This window comes from Lissotriton vulgaris, chromosome 3_1, assembly GCF_964263255.1.
Source record: "Lissotriton vulgaris chromosome 3_1, aLisVul1.2, whole genome shotgun sequence".
In the NCBI taxonomy this organism is placed as follows: Eukaryota; Metazoa; Chordata; class Amphibia; order Caudata; family Salamandridae; genus Lissotriton; species Lissotriton vulgaris.
The window spans coordinates 1,624,368,515-1,624,381,547 of record NC_141689.1 but is presented as its reverse complement, the minus strand read 5'-3'; the positions used below and the strand labels follow the sequence as shown (position 1 = coordinate 1,624,381,547).

At 44.3% G+C, this 13,033-nt stretch overlaps 1 protein-coding gene across 8 annotated transcripts in view; it reads left to right on the top strand.

Annotated features, from left to right (window-relative positions):
* The window catches only part of ELAVL2 (ELAV like RNA binding protein 2), a 661,451-nt gene that overhangs the window by 629,468 nt on the left and 18,950 nt on the right, over positions 1-13,033 (top strand). For all 8 annotated transcript variants that reach the window (XM_086962112.1, XM_086962109.1, XM_086962108.1 and 5 more), the window contains one exon: positions 1,977-2,015. In XM_086962112.1, coding sequence (XP_086818238.1) covers positions 1,977-2,015 — 39 coding nt within the window. The remainder of the gene's footprint in view (positions 1-1,976; positions 2,016-13,033) is intronic.

Genomic DNA, 13,033 nt, shown 5'->3' with positions numbered 1-13,033 from the left:
CTCACCTGATCAGCAAGGTTTTCCTTGTCTGGGCGGACATTTCATCTGCGATGGACTATCTACAAAAACAAGGGAAGAAGCGCACTCTCCACAGCTCTCACGCCCATCTCCGACTATTTGGTGCTGGGTCCTGTATCACAGCATTAATCTGTTAGCAGAACACCTTTCGGGAAAAGACTGATTTTTTGATCTCCTCGGCAGGACGCGTCAAGTCCACAAATGGGAACTCCACCTCCCTTACTTCCACAAATGGATCTGTTTGCAACCACAGACAATGCAAAAAGCTCACACTTTGCCTCCAGGTTCTCACACCCACTAACCAAGGGCAATGCTCCATGGATGAATTGGTGAGGGATATTTGCCTTTGCTTTTCCGCCGCTCCTTCTACTTCAATTTCTGGGTCAGAAACTCAGGCAAACATCTCACACTTGCTAGTAGCTCCCACATGGCCCTGACAGCCCTGGTACACAACACTACCAGATCAATCAGTAGAAGCTCACAATCTTGCACACACAATCTTGTCAGTTGCCAATTCTGGTTTCTTACCTGCAAAGACAGGGATAGGCAAACCCCTTAAATTCATTATTCTGTTCCTACTGAGCACAAGTTTTAAACCGGCAACTGTATTTGGAGTAGAGGTGGGAGATAAATTCAGCCCCACCAGCAGAGTTTGCAGACTTTTGCCACTTTCTGTTATGCTGGTAACACGGAGTTCTGTCACGTGCGGCTCTCCAATGTTAGGTTGGTGATGAAAATTGGCATCCCTAGTGCAATTTTTGGGCACTGGGACCACCCCTGGCAAGATTTTCTCAAAGCGAGCAGTCGCAACTGTTCACGTTGAGAATGTTGCTGCTCAAGTAAAACAAAATCTACGTGATCTGCTGTAAAGAAGCAGCGCCCTCTATCTCACAATGGGGTGCCGTTCAGACAGTTTTTTTCAATGTGGATCAAGCGCTCGTACAGAAAAAGAGCAATGTGCCAATTCCACCCACTCGCTGAACTCTGGAATTGCAGTATTCCTCAAGTGGTGTTAGCTGATTTCTGTGTGAATAGAGTATACATGTCTTGTAATACGTTACAATAATAACATCAAGGGGATTTGGTAACATTGTACACAACTGGGCCACAGGATGGTTATATTGGACCATAGTACATACAGTACCCACATGTATTTTTATATTGCATGTTTATTTTGGCATAGTTATCCTGAAAAGGCTGCATTTTTATATTGCATGTTTATTTTGGCATAGTTATCCTGAAAAGGCTGCATTTCCTCAAAGTGCAGCTAGCAATATGCCCTGATAAGAGTTGGCATGTTTATATATTTTCCTTTCTTGAATAAATTGTTGATGAAACAATGGACAGTGGAGATAGTCTGTGCATTTGTTCTGTATTTGCAGTGTTTACCAAATAACTATAGATTTCTATATTTGCTACATAATTTTACAAGTAATTTGCTACTTCACACAGCAGGACAATTTTTATCATACATTATTACCCAACATATGCACTAAAATTTCATTATCATAACTCTTTTTATATGTTTTAGTGTTACCTTATAAATGTTTACTTCATCTCTCCTTTTAAAGGATGCTTTTACGATGCTTCTACTACACTTGTCTCTGCTTTGTGTGTGCCTGAGTCTAACAGTTGCAATGTGTACTTTCAACATCTCGTCTTCTGTGTATAAGCATCTTGTGGATTATGATTTTAAAAATTAGGCTGGATCAATAGTAGATTTCCTTTTAATAAAACCAGTCTCCAATTCAGGGTAGGAATTACTTTGTTTGCCCTATTTGTTGCCTGAAGCTTATTCTGCTTTCCTTTAGGTATTGCTTACTTGACCGATAAAATTGGAATCGCTTTTAATTCATTATTTTCTTTTAATGTAAAAAGACTAAAGGTATTTTACATTTTGGTGTTAACAGAATAATGTATTAAAGATTACTGAACATGTTGCTTAATGTGTTTCGCAGGTTGGACAATTTGCTGAACATGGCTTATGGAGTAAAGAGGTAATACATTTATGTAAAATATTGATGGAAAATGAGGCTGTAGTCATTTGTCAGCGTCCACAGTGATGTCTGTACTGTATATTTGCCTTTTTGCCATTGTTTGCCTTCAGTGGAATACCTACTTCTTGTCACATGATCATTTGTTTAAAGAGACATTGGCAGCATTTGCAGATTCATGTCACAAGTATATTCCTCAGATTGTATGATGACCACCATAAACCTGGGAATTCCTAAAGTAGTACTAGTTGCAATCATAGACCTACTCGGTTGCATTTACTCAAGTTCTTAATGTAAATCTTTTGAAAATCTTCTGAAATGTTTGTCAATCTTGCATTTACTCAATTTGCAATTTTTATTGATCAGAACAGTCCCTCGCATCTGAATTTGCTTTAAAAAGGATTGGTTTAAAAACAAAAATGTTCAAAATGTGTAGTATATTTCTGTATAAATCAAGTGCTTTTGCATTTTTCCTTTTTGTAGTCTGTTGTACAATTTTTAGTTAAAGCTTTCCAAATTATGGCCAGCCTATGTTCAAATTTTATATAAAACATACTGAATGTATAGCATAAGTACTTCAGAATTCATGCTCAGGATAGTTTACGATAGTTTATTGGTTGATCTTGCCACATTTTAATTTCTTTATTTATCCAGTATTAGGGTATCTTTCATAGATGCACATGCCTGTATCATTCCCCGTCGTCGAGATGGGAGTCTCCTGTACATTTGTAAAGGTAATGTCACATTTGACATAGAAGGTAATAGGCCAATGGCTTACATTTAGTAGCATATCCAAGTCCTTATTTGAAAAGGACCAAACTTAAGAGAACACCCAATCAGCTGACACCACCCTCTAGAACATTCTTGGAAGGAGCTCCAGTTCCTCAGATGTTCTACCTCTTGTATTGCTAAGGGAGTCTCCACGGAGCTCTGCTCAGTTTTCCTCATTTTTTTTCCCTTGTATACAGATATTTTCTTAGATTAAAGATATTTTCTTTCTCTATTTCCATTGTCCGAGTGAAGTTCTCCAATTTCTTCATGTCAGACACACTTAAAGGCCTTTTTAGGGCCTGTAGTACCTGTAGTAAGAAAAGGCTACACATTGATGACCCTCATAAGGACTGCCTCTATTGCCTTTGTCCGGATCACAATGTTATGTTAATTGTTATTTATATAGCGCATAATCACCAGCAGGGCGCTTTAGAGAGGGTGGCCACTAGCGGTTACATAACAGCGCAAGGAAGGAGATTGGACTGTGTCCAGAGCCTCTCTAAACAGGAACGTTTTGAGCAGTTTCCTGAAGGAGAGGACTGCGAATTCCTTGCCAAGGTGATCAGGCTGTTGGTTCCATAGTTGTGGGAGAAGGACAGAGAATGCTCTGCCCTCTTTGGATGCTGTATCGCACGGTGGAAAGGCAAGTAGCAGGCCTCGATGACCGCAGTGTACGACCCGGAATGTAGTTCCTAGGGCGTTCTTTAATATAGACTGGGGCTTAGCCATAAATTGCTTTTGTGGGCAATGCAGAGACCCTTAAACTGTCTTTGCTTTATGGGGAGCCAGTGCAGTTTGCACAACAAAGGGGTAGCGCAAGTTCTTTTAGAAAGCCTAAGGATCAGCCTGGCTGCGTCGTTCATAGCCACCTGTAATTTATTGAAAGGTTTTGGGGAGAGTCCAATGTATAAGGCATTACCATAGTCTAGTCTAGAGACAATTGTGGCTGACACAATGCTCTTTAGTGAGGCGGTTGAAAGGAGGGGGACAAGTTTCCACAACTGTCTCATTAGACCTGTACAAGTTCCGAACACTGTGGTTACTTGGTTGGCCTTGTAGAGATCGGAGTCAATCTTTATGCCCAGGCTTTTCACGACTGGTACTGGTGTGGGGGTGTCACCAAGCTCTTGGGGCCAGAAGAGGTCACTCCAGGGATTACTTTTCGTCGGGACGACAAGTACCTCTGTTTTGTCGGGGTTCATTTCCAGTGAATTAACTGTCATCCAATTCACTGTGATTCGGAGGATGTTTTGCGCCAGAGCATGGGCATGGGAGGAGTTGTCTATCCGGAGGATGAGTTGAGTATCATACGCCTAGTTAAAAACTCTGCAGTCCATGCAAGCTAGAGCTGCCACCAGGGGCTGCCGATACATGTTGAAGAGGAGCGGGGACAGTGCAGAGCCCTAGCCGCAGGTGAGGTTGCCCCTGTCCGATACCTGCTAACCCAACTGAATCCTCTGGGACCACCCTGACGGGAAGGATTCCAACCACCGCAGTGATTTGGGTCAGAAGTTGTGCATTGCTGACCGTATCGAACGCTGCCGATAGATCTAATAAGATCTAATAAAATCAGGACGCTCAGTTTTTTATTGTCAGCCATGATTCTGAGCTCGTCGAGTACAGACAGCAGCACTAGCTCAGTACTGTGATGGGCTCTAAAACCCGCTTGGAGTAGCTGAGGTTCCTCCAAGAAGGGCGAGAGTGTCTTAAGGACATGTTGCTCCACCACTTTTGCCAGTAAGGGGAGCTGGGAGATGGGCCTATAGTTCTTGAGATTAGCAGCGTCTCTAGCCTCCTTCAATTTGAAGGGTATACAGCCAGTCTCCAGGGAGTTCAATAAAGCGAGGATCTGCCTTTCTAGCCCAGGGAGGACCATTCGGAAGATCCTCAGGGGTACAGGGGTCAGCTGGAGAGCACGATTTGATACGATTCATCAGTAATGTCAGGGAAGCCAAATCTAAATTATGGAAGGTGGCGAGTTGCTTGCCGGGGAGGGGCCTGGTTCTGGACCAGGGAGCCCTGATTGATAGGGGTGTTATCAATCTCTTATAAACAAAGAGATTCTATCAAGAAAAGTGCAAGTGTTTATTTTTAAGGATTTTATTATATATATTTGAAAGGGAGGTTGGCTCTTCATCGGACCAGTGGGATGAAGGCACTATGTGCTTTTAAAATACCCCTCACACACTAAGAGTCCCTTAGTGTCATGCTTCATCATGGGGTTCTTCCCGTCCCTCTACGGGGCGGGGCGTGCTACGACCTACGAGCTACGCGGGAGCACTTTAATTTTGTGGTGAAAGACTATGTGTTTGTGCAGTGACAGTGGAGGTAGTGAGGTGTAGGGACCTAGTAATGTGATTAAAAAGTTAAAAATTCCCTGGCTAGTGGAAAAAATAATTGTATTCGCTTCCCTGGCTGGGAATGTTAAAAAGGGGTTGTGAGGTAGGGCTATTAGCAACTACCGGGTCGACATGTTTCACAGACAGTCCCCTACTGTCTGATCATCAGGACCAATGGTGGTCCCTACTGGGAGGTACTCAGTTCTAAGTAGTATAGCCTAGAGTCCTACAAACTGATAGCAAAAATCGGCTGTCAGTTTGTGCTTCAGAGCATGAGTTGGCCCGATGTGAAGCTTAAAAATGAAAAAAGACGCAGTGGTCTTTTCCCGGTTCTGAAAACGTGCCTCATGAGCCGGCAGATACGAGGGTTTTTCGATGCGGTCAAGTAACCGCTGCTCGACAGTGCCTTATTCCTACCCCCGTGCCGCTCCTCTGAGCGGCACGGGGTAGGATTGTGCCTTGTGGCTGAGTTCTTTCAATATTCTAAAAGTCTCCTTCTGTTGGCAGCGTCTATAATTCTTGCCTCGTAGTGTTCGGCTTTCCTGGTTGTGATGCCTTCTTTATACAAGGCTTTGTAGGTTGTAAGCTCGGCTGGGTCAAATGCTTTACTCCACCTCCTCTCGGCTTGGCGAATACTTTGCATCCTTTCCCTCAGTCTCAGTAAACCAGAGGGCCCGCTTGCCCTTATCTTTAACTCTGTCCCTCTGCTCCGGTGCCACCTGATCTATGGCTCTAACAGAGTGTCTACGAGGGCTTCACTCTCCTGGTCAAGATTACCTTTTGTACATTTTGGGGGAGGGGCCTTAGTTGGGTACCCGCTATGTTGTCTGCCTCAATTTAGTTCCAGCTTCGCACCTTTCTCCACTCTGGGGGCGGTTGCAACAGTTGGCTGGCCATCGGGACCCAGCAGCTAATTAGCAAATGGTCAGACCTGGCACTGGGGCTAATATCTGTTAGATTGGCCCGTGGTTGCAAGGTTCAATATGTGATTCTTGGTGTGGGTGGGGCCGTCAACCAATTCATGGAGCCCCATCGAGCTCATCGCGGTCTCAAATTGGTTGACAAGCGGCTCTCTCGGTACTTTATCCCAGTGATAGTTGAAGTCGCCAACCACTAGGAGTCGTTGGTACCGTGAGCAGAGATCAGGAATAATATCTGAGAAAAGATCATTGAAACTAGGGGATGACCGTGGGCGACGGTACCCTACCAAGAGTAAGAGGCAGGAGGATTTAAATGAGATTTTAACCCCTAGTATGTCTGCATTTTCAATGCCCTCTGCTACTATCTTAGCTACCATTAGCTGAATATTAAAGAAAATTGCCACACCCCCGCATCTCGCCTTTTCTTGTTTGCTATGACAAAGTGTGTCAAAGTCCCCTGGGAGGGCTGCAATGATCTCTGGGACTGAGGTGTCGCCTAGCCAGGTTACTGTAAGCGCCAAGATGTCGGTCTCCATCTTGGAGGAGTGAAAAGACTTCAAGGTGATGCTTCTGTCAAGACGCATGTGGAGAACTGCCACCTTCAGTCCTGGTGGATTGCTTGGTCAAGAGTGTTTATGGAGTGCTGGACGCGGGGTCATGAGTCTGCCCACTCAGGATTTTTTCAGCTCTCAGCAGATCTACTACATTCCCGCCTAGAGCATAGCTCCCGGTGGCTACGGTCTGTGTTTCTGGCACTGAGTAAATCCGCGATTGACCAGGGGTTCTGGCCCCTGGCCTTGATCGGGCGCAGACAGGTTTGCCTTTGACGAGCCTTTGGCCCGCTTCGCCTCAGCTTCAGCATGGCTATTGAGGTATTCCCTTCCGCCCACCAACCAATCAGCATCTGTTCTCCCAATGAGCACTAGACCACGTTAGCCGAGCGGAAGTGCTGAGACCTGGGAAGGTGCTATCGACGAGGAAGAGTTTAGATTCAATTTTTTAAACGAGTGCAATTCAATTTTAAAAACATGTAAAATTAAATTTTTAAAAGCATTTTCAAATTCAACACAGGTTCGTTAGCAGGGTAACATTAAAACCAGTTAAAAAATGCTTCAAACAATGTTTCCAGAGGCCAACTGTTAGCATGCCATGAGGACCGCCTTGTGATCTTTGGCGTGTGTCTCACTTTTATATTATCCCTCCACGAGCGTCACCATCTCCACCTCCGGTAGATTCCAGAGGATATAGAAGGATTCCATATTCTTTTAGAAAGAGCAGCCAGACGGTTTAAACTTCCAATGCCATCTCACCAACAAGACTATTTTCTCTACGATTTCAAAGAACCTTTTAAAAAATGTGTCCTGTCTATGCGTATTATAGACTATATCTGGGATCAGGGCATAAAAATAATAAGAAGCCCTGCTACAGTTCCTCCAGTCTTACCAAGTCTCGACAAAAAATACAAAGCTCCTGACAAAAAATACAACACTCCTGCCCGTCTTATAGGTCACCCCAGACCTGATTCTGTGATTACTCAGGCAGCACAACGCAGGTCAAAAAATCCATTGCTCCACTGTCAGCACCCCCAGATAACAAGGGTAGAAGGCTAGACAACATAGGAAAAAGTTTTTCTACCATGTCTTTAGCCTTACTGGGACGCTATAACAGTCAAATGTGGTCAGACATTGCTCCTTACTTCAATGATCTCCCACAAGACATCAAGGAGGAGGCAAGGAAAGTGTTACTGTAGGGCGAACGCTCCGCTTCAGGAATTATGGACTGCGCAATGGACATTGCATCCACTGGTTTCCGTCAGCTAGCTGGAGCTGCCGGTCCTCAGACTCCAAAGATGGCTTAAGGCTACAACATTCAGGCCTGAAGTCCAGACAAAGATTCTTGATCTGACTTATGATGGTCAAGAGCTTTTTGGGAAGCACATCGATTAAGCCCTTCTGGGAATCAAAAAAGATAGTGATACGGCCAATGCCTTGGGTACCCTCCAGTATAGAAGAACCACTTTTCGTGGTGCACAGGTAAAAGTCAATCTTCCTACAGAGGAGGTTACCAGCAGTATGAGTATCCTTCCTATACCTTCTCTGTCCGGCAATACAGGATCCAGTTGCCCAGAGACAACAACCAGCGACTGCCTGCAATAAATCTTCCTTTTGAGGAAAGGCTGGGCGACAAAAAGATTCTGCCTTCTCTTCTGCCGGTTACAATTTCTTCACCTCCCTCCAAAGTAGGGGGGAAAATATCCCATTACCTTCAAAATTGGAAACAAATCACAACAGATCGCTGGGTCCTACAACTAGTACAATACGGCCATTGCCTAGAATTTATACAGCTACCCCCACACAACTCCTCAACTACTAGCTCACAAACATTTGCACCTTTTACAGTTGGCAATAAGATCCATGTTCCAAAAGGAAGCAATAGAGTGGGTTCCTTCTCATCAAAAACAAAAAAAAAATCTATAACCATTTCTTTTTAGTGTGCAAGAAGGAAAAGAAATGGAGGCCAATTTTAAATTTACAAAATCTAAACAAATTCCTCAAGACCGGTCACCATTCAAGAAGTCTTGCAGCTTCTCAATGCAAACGACTACATGGTATCCTTGGACCTCCAAGGTGCCGATTTCCATATACCTACCCATAAGAAGCACAAGAAGTTTCTAAGGTTCGCTGTGGCCGGCAGGCATTAACGATTCTGAGTTTTACCTTTCGGAATCAAGTCGGCCCCACGCATTTGTTTTTACAAAATGCCTTGCTCCAGTAGCTGCATATATCCGACATAATCATCACCAGGTTTTCCCTTATCTCGACGACTGGCTCATCAAAGCACCCTCTCAATGCCACTAATAAGTCTTCCAAAGCCTGTTTACGGCTTTCCAACAGATTGGGTCTCACATTAAATCCAGACAGGTCAGTCCTACAGCCAAGAAAGTCTTTCTGTTCTCCTATACAAATCCCTTCTGGTAATGATGTTGTCTTGTTTTCTTCTAATTCCCTATCGCCGCATAAACATGTGTCCTCTTCAAGAAGCTTTGACCGCTAAATGGATTCAGGTGGACGGATCGTTCAACAATCCATCCTAGCCATCTTTCTGAAGGATTACCTTTCCTTCGACAAGCTTCTCCTCTGGTGAGAACAGATACTTCTCTGGAAAGTTAAGGAGCTTTCCTTCAGGAGCCTCAGATCATCGGGAAGTGGCCATCTTCCCAGCATAATCTACACTCTCTTGGAACTGAGGGTGCTCTTTCTAGCCCTTCAGGCTTTCCCTCCCAGGAAACAAGATTCGTTTGTGCTCATCAGGACGGACAATACTACGGCAACAAAAGGAAATCTATCTCTCTTCCTCTCCCAAGAATCTCAACGAATTTGGAACTGGGCAATCAACATGGAATCTAGTTGAGAGCGGAATATGTTCCGGGGAAGGATAATATAATAGCAGATTCGTTAAGCAGATATCAGACAACCTGCCACGAGTGGGCCTTGAACCAAGATACACTCAACAGAATCTTCAGTAGGGCGGACCAATGTTAGACCAATTTGCCACTAAGGACGACGCCAAATCCCAACACTTCACAAGGTGGCATCCCCAACCGGGATCTCCGGAGAATGCATTTTCAATAGCATGGTTCGGAGTATTTGCCTACGCTTTTCCACTGATTCCTCTTCTTCCCAGCTTTCTAAAAAAAAGAAAAGAAAGCAGAACCTTGCAAACTAATCCTAATAGCTCCAGTATGGCCTTGCCAACATTGGTACACCGAACTTCATCCCACCTGTCCTTACTGCCTCCAATTCCTTTGAAACCGTTTCCCTCTCTTTTCATGATGAACCCAGGGGCAAGTTCAGCACCTAGATTCGGGCTCTCTGAGATTATCCGCTTGGCTCCTGAGTTCCAGGAATTTCCAGACCTAAACATTACTCAAGTGTGCCAGCAGATTTTGTCTTGTGCGAAAGCAGACCGTACCATCAGAACTAATTCTTTCAAATGGAAAATATTCTGTGTCTGGGATGGGTCTACCAAAGTGCATCCCCTCAAATCCTCTCCGGAGGATATCTTGCCATATCTCTTCCATCTGGTGAATTCAGATCTCGCTCACGCTTCCATCAAAGTTCACTTGGCTGCAATATCCGGTTTTCGAAGATCTTCCAAAAGTGGTTCTTTGTGGTCAAATAGACTGAAAAAAACACTTTCTCAAAGGTCTATTCAGAACTTTTCCCCTGTAAAGTCTCCACCTCCAAAATGGTAGAGCTGATAGAGCTGACTTAAAATTTCTATCTTGCACGTTTATTAGCCCTTGCATCCACAAGAAGAGTGAGTGAACTTCAGGCTTGACCAACACAAGAACCATTTCTTCAATTCAGGAACGACCGGGTGATCCTACGTATCAATCCGAAATTTGTACCTAAAGTCCCATTGTACTTTCACCCTAATAAACCGATTGCCTTAAAGACAGCTGAACAAGCTCTGCATTCTCCGGACTTGGAATGCTGCCTTAAATTTTACATAGACAAAACAAAATCCTTCCGCAAGTCTAACCAGCTCTTTGTGGCCTACAGCTTACCGAGGAAAGCCTTTCCCCTTATGAATCAGAGCATATCTAGATGGATCTCTAGTGCTATTCTCTTGTCACCAACAAGCTGGTCAACCTTTACAGTCAAAAGTTTGTGCACATTCCACTAGGTCAGTATCTACTGCGTTATTTGCTGGCGTGCCCATCAGACATTTGTAACCCTGAGCGTAGTTTGCGTAGTCGCGCTACGCATAGCTACCCGAAGTGCACCATGCAAGCCATGCGAACTGCGTAGTGCGGTACGAAGAATGCTGTTCGCACTGATTGCACAGTGCAGACAAGCATCCGGCACACTGCAATCATTGCAAACGGCATCTTGCACAGTGCAAGCGGTCGTTTTCTGCTGCTAGAGTAGATTTGTACTCGAGTGGCAGATTTCTCAACGCTGATTGGTAGTTTGTCATCGCAAGCTGCAGCAAACATATGCGGCCGCTGGCCATAAGAAACCTGACCGCCCTGCGTTAAGAATCTCGATGGAAGGTTTATTTTCCATGCTTGCGATAGGCAACTTGATATTGCTGATCGCAAACGAGGAAACAATCTCGCCGGTATGTCATTTTGCTCGGTCGCAACCGCCAACTTGACGTTGAGGACCGCGAGTAAGCAAAAAATGACCGCTACTCAATTTTGCACTGTGCTACGTGAAATTCGTGTAGCGCATAGTTGCGCAAACTACGAGAGCGTAGCATAGACCTACGCCCAAGGTAAGACATTTGTAGGGCAGCAACTTGGAAAACGCTGCATACATTCACCAAGCATTACTGCTTGGAATCTGAATTGAAGGATGCTGTGGTGGGACAGGCGGTGCTACATCATCTATTCCAATAAAGGTAAGCCTTACTTCCCACCAACCTTTTTTCTAAGGCGTATCTCTCTGTTCTTTTTCTTCGTTATCTCAAGATTGAAGTCTTAGCTATTTGTAGATGTATGGTTCATGTATATGACAAAATATGAATATCACTGCTTTTTTTTCTCTTTCAAGCATGTGAATCTATGAAAGAAAACCTAATACTAAATAAGAAATGAGTTACTTGCCTATAACTGCAGTTCTCCAGTACTGAGGAGTCTTTCATAGATTCACGTGCTTGAATATTCCCAGTCGTTCAAATGGGAGTCCCACGATACATAACCTATCCATAAGCAAAAACATAACCGTAGCATAGGTAATAAAAAAAAACATAGTGGCCTTGAAACATAGATCTTAATAGGTAGAAAGTCTTGTCACTTTATTAACATATCCAGGTCATTGTAAATAGTCCAAACTTGAGCCAATTAGGCGTTAGCACCCTCTAGAATGTTCTCCTCAGAGGCTCAGTCCGTCTGATTTTCTACCGCACGTCTTGTGAAGGGAGTCTCCCTGAGCTCTGCTCGGTTTTTTCACTTTTGTCTTCAAAAAGGTCTTTTTTTGCCATGTCTAATAAGTAGTCCCTCTTCAGACCCTGTGGAACATGTGGAAAACAAAAACTTCATTCTGAGGATCCTCATAAAAAGTGCATTTATTGCCTCTATCCTGAGCATCAGGTAAAGGATAGTAAATTTTGCAGGACTTTCTCTCAAAAGACCTTGAAAGACAGAGAAGGACGTCTCCTTCTGTGGCTACAGAAGTTGAAGACTATGGATAACCCTCTCTCCGATGTGCAAAGTGTGTCCTCTGTCCGGACTGCTTCTTCTTTGAAGAGAGCCAGTGAGTCTGAGAAGGTTTCTGCTTAAGTTAAGGTGGTGATGAAACATCATGTTAAGTCCACAGACCTGCCTTAATCTTCAAAAGGGGGGCTTCCAGCCCCTCAGTCTATCTTCATACTCTACGCCCCCGAGATCTGACTCTTAGGTTTCCAAGACTCTATCCGAGCAGTTATTCCTTTTAAAAAACGGTTATTTTGTCGACTAGCGCGTGGTCGCTCCCTCAGTTGACAAGGACTTCTGTCCTGGCATCTACAACGATGTCTTCAACATCATTTATGATGCCGGCCTTGATCCTGTCGGCGACATAGACGTTGGTGTCTGTGAAGGTGAGGCCTCTGTCTATGGTGCCTTTGACTTCCTCAACAGCATCTACTAAACAGAAAAAGCATTGGTCGATGCGCACTTCGTCTGCAAAAGGTTCAACTTAGTCGACTGTGGCTTCATCGACTAAGGATTCACCAGCGGTGGCTCAGCTGCAACATCTCGTCAACAACATTGACGGCTGCATTCATGGATTTAGTTCCGATGAAGTCTACAGGTTCTCTCCTTCAAAGCCGACAATCTTCTTTGGATACCTTGGTTCGAGGCATGTGGGCTGCTGAATTAATATCTGTGCATAGATCGCCGCCTAGTGTTGGGTCCGGATGATTGCACATTGTTGTCCTGGAAGAGTCTTCGAAGTATCACGAGATAGGTGGCTCCTCCCCTGGACTACAGTGCGCATGGGCA